Genomic DNA, 13369 nt, shown 5'->3' with positions numbered 1-13369 from the left:
TAGTGGGGACAGGATGTTAAGATGGACGTGTGGTCTATAGGGGTGTGTGGTGAGGATGGGGTGGGGAAGGTCTGTGGGGGGGGGTGTATAGGGGTATGTGGTGGGGACGGGGCTGTGGTGGGGGGGGGTCTATGCGGGTATGTGGTGGGGACGAGGCTGTGGAGGGGGGGGTCTGTACGGGTGTGTGGTGGGGACGGATTGCTTCATTTGCAGTCTGTCTGACGTTGGCGAAGTTTCATCTCGAGAACCTTCAGCGCCTGCTCAGAGAAACCCTTCCCAATCCGTCTGCTGTTGTGTTGATTTGTGCTGTAACTCCGATTCCAGCTGAGAAGAGTCTCATGGCTGAAATTGATCCTGAATTATTCAGTAAGACCCCCCCACCACCACCTCTCCCCGTGCTCACGGCCTTTGCTTTTCTATTTCAGGTCCTGGCTTGGTTTGAAGATGAGGAAACTATCACTGCTTTTGTGGAACCCTTTGTGATCCTCCTGATTCTAATTGTGAATGCTCTGGTTGGCGTGTGGCAGGTAAGAAAGCAACGCCGATCTTATTCCACCCTCTTTCCTCTTGATTTGCGCCCTCCAGATTTGCCGCTTGTAGTTTTGCCGCTTGTAGTTTTGCCGCTTGTAGTTTTGCCGCTTGTAGTTTTGCCGCTTGTAGTTTTGCCGCTTGTAGTTTTGCCGCTTGTAGTTTTGCCGCTTGTAGTTTTGCCGCTTGTAGTTTTGCCGCTTGTAGTTTTGCCGCTTGTAGTTTTGCCGCTTGTAGTTTTGCCGCTTGTAGTTTTGCCGCTTGTAGTTTTGCCGCTTGTAGTTGTGTCGCCCCTTCCCACTAAGCAGCCACACTGTGGTTCAGTAGCATGTGCGTCGTCCATTCCAAACTACAGCACGATGACCACCCTCACTTGATTCACATGGATGAGTAACATTCAGCTTCAGACAAGAGCAGGAACCCCCCCCTCCCCGCCCCCGTATACCCCATCCTGAGTCAATAATCTAGCCTAGGGCCTGTTGTAGCATAATCATTACAACCTGAGGTTACCTCAACACTGCAAGTCGGAACTCAAGTTTGGGGCCACTCTGACATTCAGCGGCTCGCTCCCGCGTTACACAGTTGCCGGAATTTTATCACCTCGGGCTTCTAGGATCCCGCCCCAGGCCAACGGAAAATGTGAACCTCACTCGATTCTGGGGTGGGCGAGGTGGTAAACTTGCAGCCAGTGTGTCTACACACGGACCGGCTCTCTGTGATCAAATGATCAATTTCCAAGCAGATTCCAAAAGGAAAGCCAACTTCAATAACTGCAAAACAGCTCCCGTCCTCTGAAGTCAGCAGTAGATTTCAAAACTAATTGCGAGTTTAAAAGTGTACGTCTGCCTCTGCTGTTCATGGAGTCTTTTCCCTGGTTTAAATCTCGAGAGTTGCAGGAAAGGACGTGTGTAAAATGCTGAAGCAATTTATTTGTGTGCGATTCGCGTGCACGTTTAACAGAGTGGATTTTTAATGAAATTAAATCATTTGAGAAAATTTGGATGCGTGTCCCTCCCTCTCTATCACTCTCTTGGCTGGGTCTGTCGAACTTTCCTTCCAGGCTGTTACTGTTTGCTGAACCTCTCTCCTGTGAGGACATCATTCCCTGGTGTTCCCTACAGACATTTTAAGCCTGGGGATGGTACGATGGTTAGCACTGCTGCCTCAGTGCCAGGGTCCCGGGTTCAATCTCGGCCTCGGGTCACTGTCTGCGTGGAGAGCCTGCACGTTCTCCCCGTGTCTGTGTGGGTTTCCTCCGGGTGCTCCCGCTTCCTCCCACACTCCAAAGACGTGCAGGTTAGGTTGATTGGCCGTGCTAAATTGCCCCTTAGTGTCCCCAAATGTGTAAGTTAAGGGGATTAGTGGGGTAAATGCTTGAGATTACAGGGAACGAGCCTGGGTGGGATTGCCCCTCAGTGTCAGGGCAGTTATGTGAGGTCACGAGGATAGAGCCTGGGTGAGATTGTTGTCTGTGCAGACTGAATGGGGCCCTTTTTATACTGCAGGGATTCTGTACGTGTGGCCAATGTCGTCTAACTGATGGCTTTTTGATTTAGGGAATCAGGTTACTGTAATAGATTCCATTATCAGAATCTATAAGTATTTTAATTAAAATTGAGGCCGATGAAATTGGAGATAGTCTGGCATGGAAATGAAATGGACCTCCAGATAGGAAGGAGAAAGAGAGACAGAAGGTTGGGATGATAGATAATTTGCGCTGGTAGACAGTGTTATTCCCGAGGGATTGGTGCTTTCCTCTGCAATGTTTTGTCACCCCAGTAAATATTTTGGATTGGGAGCCTAAGGAAGCTTATTTAATTTTTTCAATTGGCATTATAACAGAAGTTATCGCAATCTTTAGGGGAAAAAAAGAGAAATCAAAGCATTTCAGAAAGGACTACATGTAAAGTGAATGTGTAACAGCACGTGGAGCCGAACACGAAATGTGAGGTTGTAGGTATTGGCTGAAAGCATCATTTGAAAACCGTCTACTGAGGAAGCACTGAGCTGTTATCGTTCAGAGGTTCTCGTGCGTAATTCATTGAAGTTACCGCGAGGATCTGATCAGATTCAAACACAAGATGTTTCAGATACTGAAATAAGAACAGAAAAATACTGAAATTACTCAGCTGGTCAGGCAGCAGCTGTAGTTCCCTGTTCTCTCTCTTCTCCCCTCTCATGACTATCAGTGTTACATTTGCTTGCCAGCCTGTGGACACCGTTCTAGAATCAAAGTTGGAAAATCATCACCGGGGCATCCACTATCGCCATCTCTTCAGAACCCTGAGATTTAGACCCTCCAGTCCCAGGGATTTTAGGCCCTTAAGTTGCTCCAATAGTTTTCTCTGCTTATGTTACCTTAACTCCCTCACTCTTGTTAGCCTCTTGTTTAGCTCCAGCTGTCGGGCAGACATAGAATATTCGTTCGTCGTCCGCTGTTTCCTCATTCAAACATATGAATTAGGCACAGGGGTAGGCCCGGGGCCTACTGCGCCATTGAATAAGGTCATGCCTGAAGTGATTGTGACCTCAACCTCACATTCCTTCGATAACCTTTAACCCCCTCGTTATTCAAGAATCTATCCAGCTCTGCCTTGGGCGGCACGGTAGCACAGTGGGTTAGCACTGCTGCTTCGCAGCTCCAGGGTCCTGGGTTCGATTCCCAGCTCGGGTCACTGTCTATATGGAATTTGCACATTCTCCTCGTGTCTGCGTGGGTTTCCTCCTGGTACTCCGGTTTCCTCCTACAGTCCAAAGATGTACGGGTTAGGTGGATTGGCCATGTTTAAATTGTCCCTTAGTGACCTGAGATGTGTAGGTTAGAGGGATTAGTGGGTAAAATATGTAGGTACAGGGGGTAGGGGCCGGGGTGAGATTGTGGTCAGTGCAGACTCAGTGGGCCGAATGGCCTTTCTTTGTACTGTAGGGTTTCTATGATTTCTATGAAAAATATTCAAAGATCCTGCTTCCACCATCTTTTGAGGCAGAGATTCACTACCCTCCGAGAGAAGAAATTTCTCCTCGTCTCCATCTTAAATGAGCGACCCCCAAGTTCTAGATTCTCCCACAGGACAAAACGTCATCTCCACATCCAGCAATATCCCTCAGGATCTTGTACGTTTCAATCCAGTTGCCTCTTACTCTTCTAAACTCCAGTGGATGTCCAAGCATTGTGATAACTTCCTTCATCTCTGCCCCCGAGGAACAACATTTATTTCAGCTGCTGTTCCTATATACTTGTAAAAGCTCTTGCTACCTATTTTAATATTCCTAGCCAGTTTGAGTTCACTCTTATTTTGGTGACCATTTGCTGGTTTCTCAAACGTTCCCAATCCACAGACTTGTCCCTCTCCGTTACAGCAAGGATCTGTTTCTAATCTAATCCTGTCCTTAACTTTAGTAGTAAACCACAGGTGAATCTTTCATTCCGAGTTCCTGTTTTTCAGTGTGGAACACACTTTGATTTTTTGTAAATGTTTCCTGCTGTTTGTTTACCACCTTTGAATTGTAGTCTCATTTGCCCGCTCAACCTTAGTCAGCCCATACCTGTGCTTTGTTTAGGTTTAGGATTCTTAACTGGGACTGGCATATTGTCACTTTCAAAACGAACGTGGAATTTATTTTCATTATAATCATTCTCTCCAAAAGGATTTAATTAAACCTGTGTCTTGGCACAATACAGGATTGAAAACAGGGAGAACATAAGAACATAAATAGGAGCAGGAGTAGGCCATCTAGCCCTTCGAGCCTGCCCCGCCATTCAATAAGATCATGGCTGATCTGTCGTGGCTCAGTTCCACATTCCTGCTTTCTCCCCAAAACCCTTAATCCCCTTGCCTATCAAAAACCCATCAACCCGTGTTTTAAAAATATTGAGCGAGGCAGCCTCCACCACTTCAACGGGCAGAGAATTCCAGAGATTCCAGAGTTGGGTGAAAAAGGCAGCAAAGACTAGAAGGGAGAGTGCTGATTGGTAAGGAAGTGTTACTCTTAACTCTCTGAAACTGACAGTGAGGTTCGGACTTAAAAAAAAACTTAAAAGTGACATCAGGGAAGGCTGGGATTTGATTGACTAACAGGGACCTGTACTAAATTTGAAAACCCATTTAAATTACAGGTTAGACGTTGCTTTGAGATTGAGGTAATAAGGAGATATATAATTTTTTAAAAATTAAAACTTAAAATCCAATTTAAATAAAATAGAGATGGAGGGTCAGGCGATGTGTTGTTCATGCATGATGTGGGAGCTGGTGGACCCCATTGTGGTTCCCAGTAACATGTCAGTGTTGGTTGCTTGAGGAACTCTGGTTCAGAGTGGATGAGCTGGATTCTGAGCTTTGAATGCAGCGACACATCAGGGAGGGGGAGAGATACTGTGTTCCAGGAGGCAGTCACACCCCTTAGGTTAAATACCTTGAATTCAGCCAGTGGACAGGAACAGGAGAGTGTGGCTGCGAGTGAGGCAGGTGGAGGGATCCAGGAGCTAGGGTTGCAGGAGCCTCAATCCCTGAACTTGTCCAACAGGTTTGAGATTGGTGTGGGAGGAATGGGTTTGAATTCATGGAACATTGGCACCAGTATTGGGGAAGAGGGGACCTGTTCCGATGGCACGGTCTTCATCTGAATCATGCAGAGTCCTGGTGAATTGTATAACCAGGGCTGTAGATAGGGCTTTAAACTAAATAATGTGGGGGGGAAGGTTCAGTTGTATGGAGAATTCGAAAATCCAAGTTAAAGGAGAGGGTAGAAGTGCTGGGTTAATGGAGCTAAGGGCTCAGGAGAGATTAGTAAAGTTTCCAGACCACGTAATAGAACAGAGGGTATAGAGGGTGGCAGGAATCTATCCTCAGGCAGAGCAAAAAAAGGTGACAAATATGAGAAGGGAGGTGGTCAATGCAGGACTGAGGATGTTGTACATAAATGTGCGCAGTATAGGGGACAAGGTAAGTGAGCGTTGAAATTGGCCGGTACGATGTTTTGGGCATCAAAGGGACTTGACTGCAAGGGGATCGGGGTGGGATTGAAATGTCCACGAGTACGTAACCTACCAGAAGAACAGGCAAATGGGGCAGGGTTGCATTGTTAATAAGGAATTAAGTTAAATCGATAGAAAGAAGTGACGTAGGATCAGAAGGCATGGAATCTCTGTGGACAGAGTTGAGGAATCACAAAGGTGAAAACTCCCATCAGGGTCTCAAGTACAGGCCCCCTTGCAGTAGGCAGGATGTGGGGCAGAAAATAAATCAGGAGATAGAAAAGGCAACATTACAATAATCATGGGGGACTTCAATATGCAGGTGGACTGGGAAAATCAGGTAGGGAGTGGATCCCAAGAAAAGGAATTTATGGAATGTCTAAGAGATGGATTTTTGGAGCAGTTTGTAACAGAGCCTACAATTTGGTGATGTGTAATGAGGCAGGATTGATTAGCGAACTTAAGGTGAAGGAACCTTAGGGAACAGTGACCACAGGATGATCGAATTTACCCTGCAGTTTGAGAGGGAGAAGCTGGCATCAGATGTAACATGATTGCAATTAAATGAAGGTAACTACAGAGACATGAGGGAGAAGCTGGCCAGAGTTGATTGGAAAGGGAGCCCAGCAGGGAAGACAGTGGAACGGCAAGGGCAGGAGTTTGAATGTTATTCAGGAGGCGCAACAGAAATTCGTCCCGAGGAGGAGGAAACATGCTGAGGGGAGGGTGAGGCATCCATGGCTAATGAGGGAAAAGAGAAAGCATACAAAGTGGCGAGGATTAGTGGGAAGCCAGAGGATTAGGAAGCCTTTGAAAGTGAACAGAGGACAACTAAAAAAGCAATAAAGGGGGAGAAGATGAAATGTGAGTGTAAGCAAGCTGGTAATATAAAAGAAGATAGGAAGAGGTGTTTTTTTCAATATATAAAAGGTAAGAGAGAGGCAAAAATGGACCACTGGAAAATGAGGCCGGAGAAGTAATAATAGGAAACAAAGCAATGGCACAGGAATTCAAAAGTTACTGTGCATCAGTCTTCACAGTGGAAGACACCAGTGGGATTATCAAATAAATAGGTTGGACTAAAACCTGGTGTTGTCAGACTTTTTACTATGTCCAGGAGAGTCAGGGGGGCACAGGTGAGTGTAGTGGCCATCACTAAGGAGAAGGTTCTGGAGAAACTGAAAGGTCTGAAAGTGAATATATCACCTGGATCGGATGGAATACATCCCAGGGAACTAAAAATGATAGCTGAGGAAATTGTGGAGGCATTGGTTTCAGGAATCACTGGGGGCAGGGAGGGTACCAAAGGACTGGAAAGTAGCTAACGTAACACTGCTGTGAAAGAAGGGAGGGGGAGGCAGCAGATGGGAAATTATAGGCCAGTTAGCCTGACTTCGGTCATTGGCAAGATTTTAGAGTCCATTATTAAAGATGAGATCACAGAATACTTGGAAGTGCATGATAAATTAGGACTGAGTCAGCACAGCTTTGTCAAGGAGAGGTCATGTCTGACAGTTGGAGTTCATTGAGGAGGTAACAAGGAAATTAGATAAAGGAGAACCAGTGGACATGATTTATTTAGATTTCCACAAGGCCTTTGACAAGTTGCCACATAACTTATTTAACAATCTCTTAAGAGCCAATGGTGTTAAGGGTAAGATCCTGGTATGGATAGAGGATTGGGTGACTGGCAGAAGGCAGAGAGTGGGGATAAAGGGGTCTTTTTCAGGATGGCAGCCAGTGACGTGTGGTGTGCCTCAGGGGTCAGTGCTGGGACCACAACTTTTCACAATATGTATGAACGATTTGGAGGAAGGAACTGATGGCAGTGTTGCTAAGTTTGTAGATGATACAGGTAGTACTGGGGGCAGGTTAGGAGAATGGGCAAAGAAGTGGCAGGTGGAATACCGTGCGGAAAAGTGGGAGGTTTTGCACTTTGGAAGGAGGACTGGAGACACAGACTATTTTCTAAATGGGGAAATGCTCAGGAAATCAGAAACGCAAGGGGATTTGGGAGTCATTGTTCAAGATTCCCTGAAGGTTAACGTGCAGGTTTAGTCGGTAATTAGGAAGGCAAATACAATGTTAGCATTCATGTCGAGAGGGCTCGAATACAAGAGCGGGGATGTATTTCTGAGGATGTATAAGACTCTGGTCAGACCTCATTTGGAGTATTGTGAGCAGTTTAGGGCCCCGTATCTATGGATGGATGTGCTGACCTTGGAAAGGATCCACAGGGGGTTCTCAAGAATGAAGAGCTTGTCGTATGAAGAACGGTTGAGGACTCTGGGTCTGTGCTCATTGGAGTTCAGAAGGATGAGCAGGGATCTTATTGAAACTTACAGGATATTGTGAGGCCTGGATAGAGTGGACGTGGAGAGGGTGTTTCCACTAGTAGGAAAATCTAGAACCAGAGGGCACAACCTCAGGCCAAAGGGATGATCCTTTAAAACAGAGATGAGGAGGAATTTCTTCAGCCAGAGAGTGGGGAATCTGTGGAACTCATTGCCACAGAGGGCTGTGAAGCCAAGTTATTGAGTGTCTTTAAGACAGAGATAGTTTCTCCATTAATTAGGGGATCAGGGGTTATGGAGAAAAGGCAGGAGAATGGGGACTAGAAAAGTATTAGCCATGATTGAATGGCGGAGCAGACTCGATGGGCCGAATGGCCTAATTCTACTCCTATGTCTTATGTCTACGATCTTAAAATGGCTTTATCTCTTGTTCTACACCACACAGTTCCACTAAACTTACATGAAAGTGTTTCTCCACATTCCCTCCAGACTACCTTTGTCAATTTAATTGGTCCAGCCCATGTGAAGATTGGAGTCCTCCACAATTGTAAGATTTCTTTTGTTACGGGCCCCAGTCATTTCTTACTTTGTATGTAAACAACAAAGAAAAGTACAGCACAGGAACAGACCCTCCGGCCTGTACCAATCATGGTGCCCTAACTGAAGTAAAACAAAACCTTACGAGGTCCGTATCCCCCTATTCCCTCCCTATCCCTGTACGCTAATGTGCCTGCTTCCACCACCTCCTCTGGCCGCTCTTTCCAGACACCTGCCACTCTCTGCATAAAAACCTGCACATATCTGTTAAACTTTCCCCCTCCCACCTTGTCCTTGCACCCCCTTTGTAACTGACACTCCCACCCTGGGACAAAGCTTCTGACTATCCACCCTGTCTGTGCCTCTGTTAATTCTGTGGACCTTCTATCAGCTCTCCCCTCAGCTTCCACTCTTCCGGTGAAAACAATCCTAGTTTATTCAACCTTTCCTCGTAGCCCTTCTGGTAGTGTGACGAACAGACCATCTGCTTAATGTCCAGCTTGATGGTAACTGGATTATTAGGAGGCTTGCAAACCATCAGCTTTTTCTGACCTTGTTATTCCTAATTTCAGCCCACACTGGTTGTACTGCCTAAATTTTGAGCCAATTTCCTTTCTGACTAATCTCCTGACGAGATCTTCTATTATAGAACCATAAAAAAGTCAAAGCAGAGAAAGAGGCCATTTGGCCCATCTTGTCCATGTCAACCTGCAGACACCCAAGTGCCCTTCCTAATCCCACCTTCCTGCCCGTAGCCCTGTACCCGACTGCACTTGGCATGCAGATCCAGGAACATTTTAGAAGAATTTAGGGTCTCTGCCTCCAAGTGGGGAACTGAATTCCAGACACCCACCAGCCTCTGCACAAAGTGGTTCTTCCTCATGCCAGAGTTCTGGTTTCTGTGGTGTAATGGTTAACGTTCTGGACGTTAAATCCGGTGATCTGAGTTCCAACCTCGGTGCAGCCTCTACACCTCTGCCACTCATCTTGAATCTAAGCCCCTGGTTCTAGAATTCTCTGCTAAGGAAAACGGTTTTACCCTGTCCACGCTATCTCTTCCCCTCTGTCAAGTCACCTTCTTTATCATCAGAGCTGCTCCTCATTCTCCATCCAGCTTCCCTTCATGGAATATTATCTCTCTGTTACATTATTCATTGCAGGATGCTTAACATTTGGAAATAGATCATCATAGAAACCCTACAGTGCAGAAAAGAGGCCCTTCGGCCCATCGAGTCTGCACCGAACACAATCCCACCCAGGCCCTACCCCCATATCCCTACACATTATACCCACTAATCCCTCTAACCTACGCATCCCTGGACACTAAGGGGCAATTTATTAGCACGGCCAATCAACCTAACCCGCACATCTTTGGACTGTGGGAGGAAACCGGAGCACCCGGAGGAAACCCACGCAGACACGAGGAGAATGTGCAAACTCCACACGGACAGTGACCGGAGCCGGGAATCGAACCCAGGACCCTGGAGCTGTGAAGCAGCAGTGCTAACCCACTGTGCCACCGTGCCTCCCAGAAATTAGAAATAATTTTCTATTGATATTTCAGAATTTAGTAACACTAGTTATGATTGATATGCTGCTGTTTGCAATTCAGGAGCTGGGGATTATTTAAAAGAAATCAGCATTCACTCACTGGCATTTGATCAGTAAGTGCGTAGAACTGCAGTTCTGCAGAGTGTGGAACAGAAGAACTCTGATTTTTGCTTTGTTCCGCTGTTCAAACCCACACTGATGCCCGGAATGTTGTGTTGAGCGACTGGTACATTTTGGTTAGATTGAAATGAGCCTGAGGGGAACCTCCCAGACATTAGGAGCTGCTGTTGGGAAGAAATGATGTGCAGTAATTGGCTAAATATACTACACTGAGCAATTGAAAAGACTAATTTACCAGTTAGCTCTGGAGGTAATTAAATACTTTATTTGCAATAAATAAATGTAGAATTGGTGGTGACGACAGCACAGGATGTGTGGTGCCTAGACTGCAGTCTCGGTGGATAATAGAACTGTCCCAGGTAAAACACAAGTGTGCAAATGCCTCTTTCTCCAGTTACCCCAGAGCAGAGATGTTAAGCTGGAGCCTGAGTTGAGGGTGCTCCGACACACACAGGCGAGGGATAAGAGGTATCTGGATAGTTTCTTTTTGGTTTTCTCAAACACCTTTTTACTGATGTTTTGTTTGCACTTCAGTCCCACGCTCCTGATCTAGGGGCACCCGGTGCAGAGAGGGGAGGGTCGGGATGCCAGTCTCCTTGTGAACCTGGGCCTGGCAAGTAGCGCCATCAATAGGTCCAGGCAGCGGGCAATTGGGGGGGGGGGGGGGGGGTCGTCTGTCCTGACTGTCTGCCCCTCTACCACGGCTACGTTCGCGGCCAGGTGTCCCCGGAGAGGGAGGATGCGGTGTCCGCGGGCACAGTCGACGCCTTCCGTGCCCGCTGGGGAGCGTTATAGACCCTGACAATCACATTTTCATTTCATGCGTCTTAAGTTTTCCTTTTGTACTTTTTTGTTTTTGTTCGGGCTGTTCCCCCTCCTTTTAGGGAGCTGTCCCTTTTACTTTGTCCTAATGTAATTTGAGTTTGTTTACTTGGTTTGACCTTTAAAAAAAAATAGGCTCCAGGACATGCTCACATCACAGGTGGAATTTTCCAGCTCCTCGCTGGCAGGATTTTCCAGTCCCGCCAGAGGTGATGGACATTTGAACGGCTCAGTGTAATTGACAGCTCAGCTTCCAATTGCCATGACCATCCATTTCCACTTCTGTAACATGGAGTGATTCCATTCCTGTCACAGCCCTTCATGTGTGCTTTTAAAGTTTTTTTTTTAGTTTTTGTTTCTTAGTGTCACAAGTAGGCTTACCTTAACACCACAATGAAGTCACGGTGAAAATCCCCTAGTCGCCACAATCCGGTGCCTGTTGGGGGACACTAAGGGACAATTTAGCGTGGCCAGTGCACCTAACCAGCGTGTCTTTCAGACTGTGGGAGGAAATCAGAGCACCAGGAGGAACCCCACGCAGACACGGGGAGAATGTGCAGACTCCACACAGACTGATCCAAGCCGGGAATCGAACCCGGGCCCCTGACGAAGGAGCAGCGCTCCGAAAGCTAGTGGTGTTTTCCTACCAAATAAACCCGTCGGACTTTAACCTGATGTTGTGAGACTTCTTACTGCGTTTACCCCAGTCCAACGCCGGCATCTCCAACATTATGTTGGTGACCCCCAGAGAAGACTGAGTTAGATCATTCACCAGGTTGTTGCAAATGCCTTTGCCTTGTCTTTTGCACTGATTTGCTGTCTTACGGAGAGGAGGCTGGGAAATGCTGTTAGTTACGTTGCTTATTCAGAGAGCTGACACAGATTCAGAAAGGCCCCCTGCTGTGTGTCAAGCAAAAAAATGAAAGTGCAGAACCTGCGAGGGGTATGAGAGCCAAAAACAAAGGCTTTCATCGATGCACTTTTAAGACGGGAAAATAATAAAGGGAAAACTTTGGGGTGGCACAGAGGGAACTGCTGCCTTAGTGCCAAAGAACCAGGTTCTATTCCAGCCTTGTTCACTGTCTGTGTGAAATCCTCCCCTTGTCTGCGTGCATTTCCTCCGGGTGCTCCGGTTTCCCCCCTTCACTCCAAAAATGTGCAGGTTAGGTGGATTGGCCTTGCTAAAATTGACCCCAGTGTCGGGGGATTGGCAGGGTAAGTGTGTGAGGTGACAGGAATAGGGTCTGGGTGGGATTGTGGTTGGTACAGACATGATGGGCTGAATGGCCTCCTCCTGTACTGGAGTGGTTCTCTTATTCTACAAAAACGCAGCCCCATTGAAGACGGGTAGAGGTGAGAAAATAATGCGCAGTAAGGAAATGGTAGACTTATTTTCCGTCTACTTTTACAGTCGAGGAAAAGGCACAGGGGAACTGAAAATTAGAGCAAGGGGAGGAATTTATTGAATATAAGAAGAAATAGGAGCAGGAGTAGGTCTTCGAGCCTGCCCCGCCATTCAATAAGATCATGGCTGATCTGAAGTGGATCAGTTCCACTTTCCCGCTTTCTCCCCATAACCCTTAATTCCCCTGTCTATCAGAAACCTATCTACCCGTGACTTAAATATATTCAGCGAGGCAGCCTCCACCACTTCAACGGGCAGAGAATTCCAGAGATTCACCACCCTTTGAGTGAACAAGTTCCTCCTCAACTCCGATCTAAACTGCTCCCCCCTTATCTTGAGGCTGTGCCCTCTAGTCCTGCTATCCTTTCTGAGCGGGAAGTATCTCTCTACCTCTACCCTATCCATCCCCTTCATTATCTTATACGTCTCTATAAGATCCCCCCTCATCCTTCTAAATTCCAACGAGTACAGACCCAGTCTATTTAGTCTCTCTTCATAGTCCAACCCCCTCATCTCTGGTATCAGCCTAGTGAACCTCCTCTGCACTCCCTCCAAGGCCAATATAACCTTGCGCAAGTGCGGCGACCAAAACTGCGCACGTACGCACGCACACACACAAACACACACACACACACACAAAAATGCTGGAGCCAATATATATTGGAGTATGTATATAATACACCAGCTATATATATATCTCTATACACCAGATAAACTATATATATATTTAAATATGTAAACTATATATATATATATATATATATATATATATATAAAGTTATATTGGAGCCAATATAACTTTAAAAAAATGCACTTAAGAAAATAATGGGACTTTAGGGTAAAGTTAATGGTTCTTCCCCAGGATATTAATGAAACTAGAAGGGGAAAGTACAGACATGTTAAAATTTTCCAATTTTGAAATTGTGTCATTAGATTGGAGAACAACGAATGTTATTCTATTATTTCAGGAAAGGAAGGAGGGGTAAATTAGAAAGCTAGGGCTGACATTTCTTATGAGGTGCTCTGCTGTTTAATGACCTGGACGCTCCATGCAGACTGTACACAAGCTGGGCCCTTATACTTACCGTGTGCACTGTACTCATTGCCCACACACTCCAAAAAAAATAGTTTGAGGGT

General features: G+C 46.3%; 1 protein-coding gene across 1 annotated transcript in view; it reads left to right on the top strand.

Annotated features, from left to right (window-relative positions):
• Positions 1 to 13369, top strand: part of atp2a3 (ATPase sarcoplasmic/endoplasmic reticulum Ca2+ transporting 3) — a 249484-nt gene that overhangs the window by 89980 nt on the left and 146135 nt on the right. The window contains exon 4 of the mRNA XM_080210950.1: positions 426 to 527. Coding sequence (XP_080067076.1) covers positions 426 to 527 — 102 coding nt within the window. The remainder of the gene's footprint in view (positions 1 to 425; positions 528 to 13369) is intronic.

The sequence above is a fragment of the Carcharhinus amblyrhynchos genome, chromosome 23 (genome assembly GCF_965287045.1).
Source record: "Carcharhinus amblyrhynchos chromosome 23, sCarAmb.v2.hapA, whole genome shotgun sequence".
NCBI lineage: Eukaryota > Metazoa > Chordata > Chondrichthyes > Carcharhiniformes > Carcharhinidae > Carcharhinus > Carcharhinus amblyrhynchos.
Note: the sequence above shows the minus strand (reverse complement) of the source record. Positions and strands in the feature narration are given on the sequence as shown.